The sequence below is a fragment of the Stegodyphus dumicola genome, chromosome 12, assembly GCF_044657685.1.
Source record: "Stegodyphus dumicola isolate Sdum_Otavi_A_Nest chromosome 12, ASM4465768v1".
NCBI classification, from domain to species: domain Eukaryota; kingdom Metazoa; phylum Arthropoda; class Arachnida; order Araneae; family Eresidae; genus Stegodyphus; species Stegodyphus dumicola.
In genome coordinates this window covers 58,994,162-59,007,024 of record NC_140779.1, presented here as the reverse complement: position 1 = coordinate 59,007,024, position 12,863 = coordinate 58,994,162, and the positions used below count along the sequence as shown (strand labels likewise).

The window sequence follows — 12,863 nt, the reverse complement described above, 5'->3', positions numbered from 1 at the left end:
CGCAAACAAATGTGAGTATTAAGTATCACACTTCTAGGGTGACCACTTTTATGGGAAACCCAAGTCATCTGTATCTGTGGATGATTGTCTTAGAGTAGACTTGCTGTATATATACTTTTAGTTATCAGTTGTAAAGAAAGTTTCCTGCCACTACAAATATTGTCTATGCAAACAGTTCACCTTGGCATGTTTAAACCTATTTTGTCAAGCGATTTTTGGAATTTGAAAGAAAGAGACTTAGAACACAGTGTTGTGAAATTTGTAAACAAATATCATTAAGTACAAGGTGTTTGAAATGGAACTATTGTACTATCAAATTAGATCTATCATTTACTTCCATTTCTGTTGCAAAAAGTCAGCTACAGAATGTCACCAAATAATGTGTACAGCTTTAGGAATTAATTTTGTATCATATTACACTGTGAAGGTGTGGTACTAAAAGTTTTAAAACAAGGACTGTAACATTCAAGAAGCACCGCACTTTGGCCAGCCTACTGATGTTGATGAGGACCACATGTAAGAATTTATGGAAGAAGATCAGTATGTAACCACTCGAGACCTTGCTAAGGAGTTAGGCATTAATGCCATGTCCATTAGTCATGATATGCATCTCATAAACTTGACATACAAGTTGAATCCCTGGGTGCTGCATGAGCTGACTCAAGCAGATAAGGACAGACGTGTTTGGGTTTACACTAATCTGCTCAAATACCAACACAAGAACAAAATTCTAAACTGGATCATCACTTGTGATGAAAAGTGGATTTACTTCAGTAACACAGGCCAAAAAGGGGATTGGTCCGTGCCCGGTGAGCCTTTCGGCTTTTCACACAGCACATTTTGACTAACAAAAAGATCAGGCTTTGTATCTGGTGTGATTGCCATAGTATTATCCACTAAGAGTGTCTAGAAAAAAGGTAAAACCTCCAATACTAAGGTGTACAATAAGATGCTAGTCCATGTTGATGCTGCTGTCAAGGAAAAATGCTAAACTGAATTCTGATGCAAAAAGGTAATGTTCCATCAAGATAATGCAAGTCCACATGTGTTGGCATTCACCGTCTGGACTCTGTACTGACTCAAATGGGATTTAGTACCGCACATATCATATAGCCCTGACATCGCTTCTTTAGACTTCTACCCTTTTTCATACCTGCAGCTACATCCTGCTGTGCTATCGTCCATTCGGCACAGGACGTACGAAATGAGGTTGATCTGTTTTGGGACTTGTGACCATCAAGTTTCTGGGCTGAGGCAATAAAAAACTACCAAACAATTGGCAGAAAAATCATAGATTTGGGTTGTGATTACTACCCACACTAAAAGTAATGCTTTCATGTTTTTTTCCACCCTAACTTTATTAAGAACCTTTTTTGGCAGAAAATTTTCATTACAACCAGATATGTTATGTAATATGCTGTTATGAAAAGATTTTTTTTCATATTTGATGTTTTTCAATCTGTTTTGATTCTTTAATTTTTGTTCTTTTATCATGTTTAAACAGAACTAGAAAAATATGATGTTTTGCCTTTTGACGAAGCAGCATTTGTAAAAAAATCAAAGATCTGTGTCATAGAACCTTACACTGGTATGGTATGTGAGCTGATGTACTTAGGAAGAAGTGAAGAGAATGCTCATAAAATTGCAAGCTTATTGAAATCATTATGTGCCTTTGACCATAGAATAAAGACATTGTTTATTGCTGCGAGAATCTGGGCAGAGGTAAATTCTTGTTGAATGATTTAATTAAAAGTCTTTTAAACTTTTCAGATGAGTGAATTGTCCCACTGATTTACAACCTCCTGTCTGTGCATTATACTTCTTTCCCAAAATAAATAGCAGTAAATTTGGCATAAATGGAAAAGTTATGTTTTGATGAACTCAAAATTTTGTATAAAGATTGGCCATTTGTTTATGTATTTAACACAGAAAATTACAGTAAACATTAGTACCTGTATGTATATTTCTAATTAATATACATATATCACATTTTATACATCTAATAAAAAATCTGGCATCTGGGAAGAGGTAAATTCTTGTTGAATGATTTAATTAAAAGTCTTTTAAACTTTTCAGATGAGTGAATTGTCCCACTGATTTACAACCTCCTGTCTGTGCATTATACTTCTTTCCCAAAATAAATAGCAGTAAATTTGGCATAAATGGAAAAGTTATGTTTTGATGAACTCAAAATTTCGTATAAAGATTGGCCATTTGTTTATGTATTTAACACAGAAAATTACAGTAAACATTAGTACCTGTATGTATATTTCTAATTAATATACATATATCACATTTTATACATCTAATAAAAAATTTTAAGCTAAATGAACAAATGAAACTTTACTAGTAAGGTATGGGTTCACTTTGGCCTTCTGCAAGCTCTGCAGCAGTGGTATTTTTAGTTAAATGGTATAGCTTACCAGAGAAAAATACTTGCTATATATCTAATGCGACAGTTTCCAGTTTTGAAAGTAGTGGGATGGATTCACAGGTATAGAGGCATATCTAAGGGCAACGTAAGTAGTTTTGACATGACAATAACATCGCAGACATGTATTTTTCAGGCTTTAAAAGTTTCAGATGCGTATTTACATAATGATTTGTAAATGCAAGTAAGGATAAGAGATATTTTTGCCTCTATATTTCATATTTTTGGATTAATTCATAATTTTGTGTTTGGGTTAAAGAAGCAAGAAGGAAACCTTAGCATTCAAAAGCTGAAATTGAGTAGAAAATTACTTCCTCCTGACACATTTCATCATAACTAATTAATCAACATCCAGATGAGGTTGTACATAAAAATATTAATGATGTTTTTAAGAAGACGAATGTACTGAAACAAAACAAGGCTTAATTTTTACTAAAAGAATATTACGTTAACGAAGGTAAAAAAAAAAAAATAATATTACAGTTTGATAATTACTTAAACAATTTTAATATGGGTAATCTCATGCAACTATTCATTTCCCCTTTTCTAATTTTTTTAAGATTATATTTTTCATGAAAAACTGCCAATATAGCTTTATAAAAGAGATTAATTAAATAGTGACTTTTAATAATTAAGTACATAAATTGAAAATTCTATTAGACTTTTAATAATTAAGTATGTAAATTAAAAATTCTATTAACTATGTAGCATTAATTACATACTCGTAGATAGCATACTCATTTTCAGTCTGTGAATGCTAAATGTTTTAGGAAAAAAATTATTAGTTAATCCAAAAATATGAAATACAGAGGTAAAAATATTCTTCGTCCATACTTGCACTTAACATTATGCAAATATGCATTTACAACTTTTAAAGCCTGAAATACATATCTTAATTGTTATGCAATGATTTGTAGGTGCTTTATTTTTTTTTTTTTACCACAATATTTCTTTATTTTCAATGACGATATTTTATACCATAATGATTAAGAACTGCGATGTTTTTTCCTTCCTTTCTTCTCTCCTACTATGTATTATATTCGTTGTTTTCTCCCCAATATTTCGTCTGTAACCAGTTACTAAGCATGCAGTTCTTTCATGTCGAGTCTTCACGAAGTAGTAGTACTTGCTGGTATTGCCTTCCACTTATTATGGTAGCCATTGCTCTGAGAATTAAAGAAATTGCTCATCGTTGTGCTTTGCCTATAAAAACCATGTATTTATGATTGGAGGATGCAGTAGCCCTTAGATAACTAAGATTAGGTCTCTAGACAATAAATCTTCTGATGTGAAATTATTTCCAAAGATTAGAAATTGAGAAGTGATCAATCAATATGAGAGAAATCAACGACCTCTTTAATAGAATGTCCTGCATCAAGCTGAATGACATATATACCTATTTTGAAAGTCATCTAATTACCTCTTTTGAGCCATAATTGACTTTATCTAATCAAAAAATAAGCAGAGTCATTTTTCTGAACTCTTTTGTGAGTAGTTAAATTCACCTACTCAGAAATGCATCATGTTCAGTTATCATGTAATTTCCGTATTTGTCAGTATGAAATCTAAATGGTCACAGTATGTGGTATTTGTGTATTTTTTCTCCTTACCTGATGAAACTGAAGGATGTGTATCCAAATTCAAATTTTCCATCACATACTTAACCTTTGAAAAATAATCTATTATTTTATGTTTTGAAAGGTAACATTTGTGTAATTTTTCCAGATTTTTTTTTTTTTAATTATTTGCAGTCATGTTAGGTATGTAGTTAAAATATGTCTGTTTAATCAGACTATAAGAAGGAATCACAACATATGAGTTTATTGTTTTCAGTATGTATTATGTGTTTCCACAGACAGTAATAAAGGGATTCAGAAAATCCTTCATAAACAGAAATAGAATTCCGTGATTTATATTTCAGAATGTAGTCTTAGATCAAATGCTTCTAGGGATAAGAGACTATGTTGAAAATACTTACTATTGAATAAAAAAAAAAGTTGCTGTAAAATCACATATTGAGGATGCAAATGTTTTTGGACCCAGTTTGATTAAAAATGAATGATGGTACAGAAATATTGATTTTCTGTAAATTGCATAACAAATTTTATAGCTCTGTTCTAAAATTAAACAACAGAATATAAAGTAAATACCATTTCAATTTCTGCTGATACAAATCATTTGAATATTGCATTTGTAGTAGGTAAATTATTGCACAGTAGGTAAATTATTGATAACTATTCATAGTGTATTAGTAACTTTTTTACTGTTTAAATTACTGTATAATAATTTGAGTACTTCATTAAAGATTTTAAATCTGAAATACTGAAAGTGTTTAAGTTCTTAAAACAGAAATCTTCTTCATTCTTACTTCTTTCTTTATCTAATTCTGAAAGTGTTTAATAAATAATTCCTTAAAGATAATTTATATATTGTTTGCAAAATCTATTGCCAGTTTTTCAGGTAATTTTATTTTATAGCTGTGTGAAAAGTGTCCTTAAAAGAATATTTAAAAACATAAATATATTAGATCATCGGTTTTTGTTTTAGAACTGAAAATTAATATTTAGATTTTTTATAGTTACGAAATTCAGATGTTCTCCTTTTAAATGCTTTTTGCTACCAACTCTCTTTCCACTGTTTTATTTCAAGCACATTACAAAAGTGTACCTCATGAATGCATGGCAGGGGCAGTGGTCATCTGCAACTAAGGGCAGATGCATTTTTTCAGATCAGTCTAAAAGTCATAATGGATATTTATAGCAACATCCCATTGCTGACAGAATTTCTGATATATCACAGAGCCTTCATGATCAACCTGATGTGATTCAGGGAGATTCTTTCATGAATGCCAGTGTGAAGAAAAGGACATTCCTGATCAGTTTGGCCAGATATTTTTTAACTAAAGTAACACAAAAAGAATTGAAGAGAAGCACATGAAATTAGATATTATGTGTTTGTGACATTATAAGTATGTTGTTTACATAACTTCTGATGTCATCACAAGTTCAGGGTACATAGGTTCCATGAGTTATGGACTATAATTCAATTTCCGGTCATTTTATTACATGTATTAGTTTTGACAAAAGTCTTAAAATCAGATTGTTAATTTTACATTACACGAATCTGCATTTCTTCTTTTAATTTATTCTTAGTCAGTTTAGGTTATTATTTTTCAGTTAATTTGCCCATATCCTTTGTTAGGTGTTTTCTCATATTGGATTGTTAATGTTGTTATACTAATTCTCTCTTGAGTTGGGAGTTTATTTTTTTTTATTCTGTGACATAACATTTTATTTTTACATTGAGATACTAACTCTAGTTATGAATAGTCATTTATGTCTTAACTTCTAAAATTTGTATTCTGTTTTATTTAAGGCTGTATATATTTTTATTATCGACAGTATGAACTCTGACAACAGCAATATCGTTGGAATTAATTAAATGAAGTTAATGCAGAATTAAAAAGGATTTATGCACAAATTAAGAGAGATAAATGAAATGAACTTTTGATTGAAGATCTTCTAATAGCAATTTGGTGGAAATTGGTGAGAAATATGAAGAAAGCCTTGAGTGGAAAATTGTAACACAATTCAGAGCAAAGACAGAGATTTGGTCCAGGATGATGAACAAGCTGCTAACATTTTAGGTATGCATAATCAGAATATTAGTAGACTAAATTTGATAAAATTAGAGAGACAGACACATTAGGACCAAGGCCAGTAGTATCATGCGTGATTGCCGTAGCAGCTCACAAGATATAATACCTATATTTAACAAGGATTCCAATAGCCATGAGCTTGAAGCTGCGACTACAGACTCAAATCTAAATAAATCTTCTGTGCCTGATGGTGTACATGGGCAAATTATTTAAGATTGAGTCGGAGACAAGGATTCCTGATATTGTTGTGTGCATTCAATCAATTACAAACCTGTACCATATCATATAATTGCACTAAAATCATCTATCTATGTGTAAAATTTGTAACAGTATTATAAATGCTTCCTGGAAATTGGAGGAGCTTCTGTGTGATTGGAGAAGAGCATTTGTTGTCCCTATAAGAAATCCCAGCAAAGAGGCTATATTTCTGGAGAGCTTCAGATCAACTGCTTTGACCTGCATAGCTTGTAAAGTTATTTAAAAAAATGATTTTAAAAAGACTTACATTTTATTTGAATTATCATGGCTTTCTGCCGAAGGAACAATATGGTTTTATAGAGGGACACTGCACAACAGATTGTTAAAATTTAAATTATCATGAATAAATAAATGACATAGTCTAGGTTGAACAATCAAATATATATTGAGAAGATTTAGGTTACATGGAAACAATCAACCACAGCAATGCACACCAGATAGGGACAAAAAAACAACACCTCTGTTTCCAACTAACATAATGTAAATATCGAGATTAGCACATATATATTATTTTTTTAACATGCTCCCTGTAACAGCTTTAAATAGTACTAAAATCTTGTAGTTTAAATAATTTAAATAGATGAACATTAAGGTATTTGTGAATGGCAATATTTGAAACGAGACTCGAGTGCCACGTGCGACTCTCGCATGAAGAATGTAATTTATTTTTAAATGTTAGAATATGTTTTCTCTTCTTGTTTGTATGTCGCCATTTTTGAGTGTTAAATAAAAGTTATTGCCGTGTTCCTTCATTGGAGTTGCTTCATATCGCCAAAGAAGTATCACACCCCTTGCCAGTCACACTATGTGCAAGATATTTACATACTTCCATAAAAAATTAATCACACTGTGGTTGTACACATTTACTGAAGAACAATGTAGCTGCTATTACATGCGTAAACACTATTGATCTCTACTTATGAATTGTATCATTAAATGAACACATATGAAGTTATACTAGGAAACACAATGTTTACATAGAAATAATTAAGAAAAATTTGTATCTAGGCTTCTTTCTGGAGTTTTAAGTCAAGTCTCTACACAGTTACAACTATAATGGTTTTATGTTCAGTCATAAACTTCGAAGGAAATAATTTTTACATGCAAGTCTTGGCATAGTTCATGTCACATAAAAGTTTTTTCGAGGTCTGCTTAGTTAGGAGCTCATTGAGATTGTCGCTGGATGGCACATGATCAAATACAATCATATTTTCTTTCACTAGGTCTCTCAGAAAATGAAATTTAATATTGATGTGTTTACTTTTTTCAGAAGTAACATGGTTTTTGGCTAAGAAGATTGTTCCCTGGTTGTTGACTAGCACTTTTTGAGGTGAAGCAGCTAATTCACTACAGATTTCCGTGATCAAATTTTTAATCCATAGGATTTACTTGGCAGTGTGACACATTGCCACATACTCTGCTTCTGTTGATGATAAAGTTGTTGTGGATTGCTTCTTGCTCGACCATGAGATTGGAGCACCTGCGAGTAGCATTATATAACCCCTGTAAGATTTAGGGTCAGTTCTGTCACCTCCCTAGTCGGCATCTGATTAGACTTGAAGTGGCTCACCTGTCTTCTGGAATCTCAACTTTTTGTGTCATGTTCCCTTTAGGTATCTTAGAATGTGCTTCACACCTCTCCAGCATTTTTCATTAAATTGGCTCATGCAGGTGGAAGAATAAGCCATGTCTGGGCGAGTACAATTGAGATAAAGGAGACTTCCTGTAGCTTGTCTGTAAGGGATTTCCTTGCTGTTTTCTTTGATTTCCCCCCACTGTTGTTCATCTACTTTCTTATATTTTATGTTAGGTCCACTGGCATGGATGCACATTTTGCTTCAGTCATTTTAAATGTTTCTAGGATTTCTGATACATAAGCGATTTGATCTAGTATGTATGATCCATTTTCTTCTTTGCATATTTGCATGGATAAGATCTGGCTTGCAGGACCTAGGTCCTTGACATTGAACCTTTTCTTGATGCTTTCCTTTAATTCATTTATCTCTGGCATGTTTCCGACTATCAGGAGGTTATCAACATAAACTCCAATTATGATGTTCTTCTCGTGACAGAAGTAAATACAAGAGTCTGCACTTGATTTTTTCAATCCATACTGGATCAGGAAATCATTCAAGCAGGTATTCCATGCACGTTCTGATTGTCGGAGACCATAAATGCTTTTCTTCAGGTGGCAGACAAGGTGTTCTTTCCCTTTCTCAATGCAGCCTTCTGGCTGTGCCATATATATGTCTTCTTTGAGAATTCCATTAAGATATGCAGCTATCACATCCATTTGGTGAACCTCTAGGTTTTACTCTGCAGCTATGCAAGCAGTTACCTTATAGATTTAAGTTTGATGACTGGTGAAAAGGTGTCTTGAAAGTCCACACAGGGTGTTTGCAGATAGCCTTTTGCCACCAATCTGGCTTTGAACTTTGCTCGGTTCCCAATGTTGTCTTTGTTAGAGTTACTGGATCCTTTTCTTCAGATTGTTGTATCTCTTGGGCATCATACAGATAAAAATCTTCGAAATGTTTAGGAATTCTGTGTTTCTTTTTTCACCTCTCCAGTGGCATAGCTAGGGTGGGGCAAAGGGGGACATCTGTCCCCGGGCGCACCATCCAAGGGGCGCCAAATTGATGCTACAAATTTTAGAATAAAATGTTTTCCATTCTTGGAACACAGAAAGAGGCGCAAAATCTTTAGTTGTTCCCGGGCGTTTACAACCTTAGCTACACCTCTGCACCTCTCTCACTCCCATGGGTAGGATTTCTGGCTGCTGCTTCGAATTCAGGGTCTAGGTTGTCAGCAACGTCTTGTATATGTGTAACTGATTGGCCTTGATCTTCATAATCTGGAATATTTTCAAGCTGTAGGTCTGGACATCTTTCAGAATTTGGGTCAATCGGATCTGTATTTAGACGTTGGGTTTCATCTGAGTCATCAGGAGTTATGTGATTTGGAGATGAGTCACGAGCTTCTGTTTCAGGTAGTTCCAACGAATATTCTGATTCAAAGTCTTCAATTTTAAGAGTAGCTTCTTCTGCAGGATTGTTACACGTGCTTAGTTTTAAGGGGAAAATATTTTCTACAAAACTGACATCTCTGCTGACAAGCAAATTTTCTTCTTCAGATCATACAATTTGTAGCCTTTAATTCCTTTAGGATATCCTACAGAAGCACATTCTGTAGCTTTAGGATCAAGCTTGCTTCCTCTTGAGTGTGAGTGGACATGGCTCCGGGCTCTGCATCCGAAAATTCAGGTGGTCTGTTTTGTTTCCAGACCCTGACTCCATCTTTCCTCTGGAATATTGCCATGAATTGCCATAGATGGGCGCTTGTTGTAGAGATAGGCTGCAGTGGCCATTGCTTCAGCCCAAAACCTGTGATCTGCTCCCGACTCGATAAGTAAGCATCTTGTCGTGTTTATCAATGTTTGGTTCAGTCTTTCTGCCAAATAATTTTGTTGGAGGTGTATTAGGTACAGTTAGTTGTCTTTGGATCCCATGCACAGCGAGGTACTTGTCAAACCTTTCACGTTTTCTACCATGCAACGGTACTCCTCAAATTTTTCTAGTGCTTTATTTTTGGCTTTCATAGAGTGAGAAAATTCCGTGGTGAGAAAATTCATCCGTGAAAGTCACAAAGTAATTTGAGCCTCCAAAGGAAGGAGGAGAAATTTTACCAACAACATCTGAATGTATAACTTCTAGGATGTCTTTAGCTTTTGTACTAGCAACCTTTGGAAATTTCTTCCCTTTCATTTTACCCTGGATACAGACTTGGCAAGGTGCATTTACTAATACTGTTGATTTCAGGTGTCTGCTGATGGGTATAATACATTTTGTTGTACAAGAATGTGGATGACCAAGTCTACGATGCAGCAAGTCAGCATTTTCAGTTTTCGTAACGTAGGCAGTTGTCATCTTTTCTTCGATTATGTACAGTCTTCCTGTATTCTCACCAGAATGTATCCATTCTTACCAATCACTTTGGCTTTTCCTTCTGCAAATTCCACTTTTAAGCCTCTTTCTTCAATTCTGCCCCAATGGATAATAGATTTCCTCCTAGTTCTGGAACATATAGGACATTTTCAATAGTGATGTTTTTTCTCTCCATCTTCTCCAACAGAAAATGAAATATCTTCAATTCTAGTGACCTTTATTCTTTCTGAATTAGCAACTTCAACTTCAAATGCTTCACTGTCTAAAATCCACAGATTACTTTTCCTTGATTTTTCTTCGTTTGCCAGAAGTGCAGTGTTTGTTTTGAGGTCAATTGCAGTTTTGGTTCTGATATTTGGCCTCTTCGCACTTTTTAGAGATATGCCCCCACTGGCCACAGCTGTAGCGTTTAGTATTTCTTCCTCTGTTAGTTTCTTCTTCATTTGTCCTTTTAGCGGCATACTTCTTCATGGGTTTTTCAAATGCAGGCTTCTTCTGATTGGTGGCAAAACATTTAGTGTGAACAGCTTATTCTTCATGATACACTTTGGCTGAACTTTCATTTCTAACTATACGTTTCTCTTCTACGAGTAGCCTTGGTTTCACAATAATAGTTGTTAGATTTGCTTCATCTTTTTCCAAACTTAGGATGAGCGATACAAAACTTCTAGGCAGTCCCAATAGTTTAACTAGTACCACTTCTCTATCTGTGAAGGCATATCCACCATTAGCTAATTTTCTGTGTAAGTCCATTAATCTTGCTAAATAGGATTGGACAGATTCATTTGGCTTTATATTTATGTTAAAAAATTCTCTTATAAGTTGCAATATGTGAAGCAAACCGAATTTTGTATGAATTTCTTTTAAACTGTTCCAGTCATCTCTGGCTCTAACACAATCTCCGATATCATCTGGAAATGTATCTTAACTATGAGGAATAATAGGGTAAGAGCTTCGTTATTCTTTTTCCTCTCCGCTTCATTCATTTCAATTCCATATCCGGGTTCCACTGCTTCCCAACATCTCTTCTGCACCAGCACGGCACACGGACGGATACACCATGTGTGGTAATTATCGCCGTTTAGTTTTAGCATTTTATAATCTTTAGATGTCATTCTTCAAGTAAATATATCAAGCTAAATTCACCATAAAAAATGTTTATTTACTTTGTCAAAGGATGGTTATCCAGCTCTTTTCAGGTTCACAATGTGGTTAGGCTTCGGCGGTCAGCGCTGTTAGGCTTCGGTGCAATCTTCAATCCTGGATCGTAATGGCATTTCCTTTTGAGTTTCCTGCTGATAAACGTGTTAAAATTTAAGTTATTCGTGAGTAAATAAATGACATAGTCCAGGTTGAACAATCAAGTATATATTGAGAATATTTAAGTTACATGGAGGAAACAAGCAATGCACACCAGATAGGGATGAAAAAACAACACCACCGCTGTTTTCAACTAACATAATGTAAGTATTGGATTGGCACATATATATTATTTTTTTAACACAGATAAGTGCTTTATTTCTGTCGCGTTTATAATATGAGACCTACTAATCGCACTTTAACAGCCTTTCTAAACTTATCTTAAGGCTTTTGACAGAGTGTTGAATCAAACACTAATTATGAAACTGTTTGATATTTTTGGATTTTGCCTAAAGGCCCTGAACTGGATATATAACTTTTTAAGAAACAGACTTACAAGAGTGAAGTTTAGCAATTTCCATTCAAGGAGCTTTTGACTGTACCAAGGGGTCGTGTAGAAGTCTGCCTTGAGACCTACTCTGTTTTTGCTCTTTCTATCAAGTATCAAGCATTTCATTCCTGGGAGGTGTAAAGTAGGCTAATTTGCAGATGATATTGTTCTTTTGGACTCTGGCACTGATTTGAAGGAATTAGAGAGTGATATTAATATTGCCCTTTGATGACATTGGAATTTTGCTGGAAAACCACAAATTAAGTTTTAATTCTACTAAGTCTAGAGTTGGGTGCTTTACTACCAATAGAAAATTATATGGGTTTCAGCCTAATATCCTATTAAACCATCAGCCTCTCACGATAGATAAATACCTTAATAAAACCTGGGTTTTGTTTTGGATCCTGAGATATTGAGCAATAAACACCTTGTGTTGAGAGCAAAGAGATGCCTCAACATACTAAAGTGTACTTCAGGATGAGAATGGTGAGCTGATGCTAGTACTCTTAGAAACAGCTATATTTCTCTTATTCGGCCTATTTTGGAGTTTGGATATCTGATTTATTGTTGTGCTTCTGATACAAATCTGCAGTGAGCGAGGTCAGCTTAGTGTTGCTCGAATTATTATTGATCTACAGAATTCTTGCTCTACTTGTTGTCACTACATTGTGCTTTATGAAGCAGATGTGCAATCACTGGGTCTTACGAGAAGTACATATTGTGTTAAATACTACAACAAAATAAGTAATGTAGGTTCTCAGGATTGAACTTCTGATTTCCTTGAGATTTGGCTCAGCAATCAAAGGCGTAAGAGAAACATTCCATTTAGTAACTTAAACCCTTGTAATCTAATTGCTAGAACTGTGGAACAGCATCACCTAA

The 12,863-nt window shown here is 34.1% G+C and overlaps 1 protein-coding gene across 2 annotated transcripts in view; it reads left to right on the top strand.

Annotated features, from left to right (window-relative positions):
- LOC118201137 (terminal uridylyltransferase 4-like) overlaps nucleotides 1–12,863 on the top strand; it is a 138,140-nt gene that overhangs the window by 44,838 nt on the left and 80,439 nt on the right. For both annotated transcript variants that reach the window (XM_085827746.1, XM_035373172.2), the window contains one exon: nucleotides 1,505–1,722. In XM_085827746.1, the coding sequence (XP_085683872.1) occupies nucleotides 1,505–1,722 (218 nt within the window). The remainder of the gene's footprint in view (nucleotides 1–1,504; nucleotides 1,723–12,863) is intronic.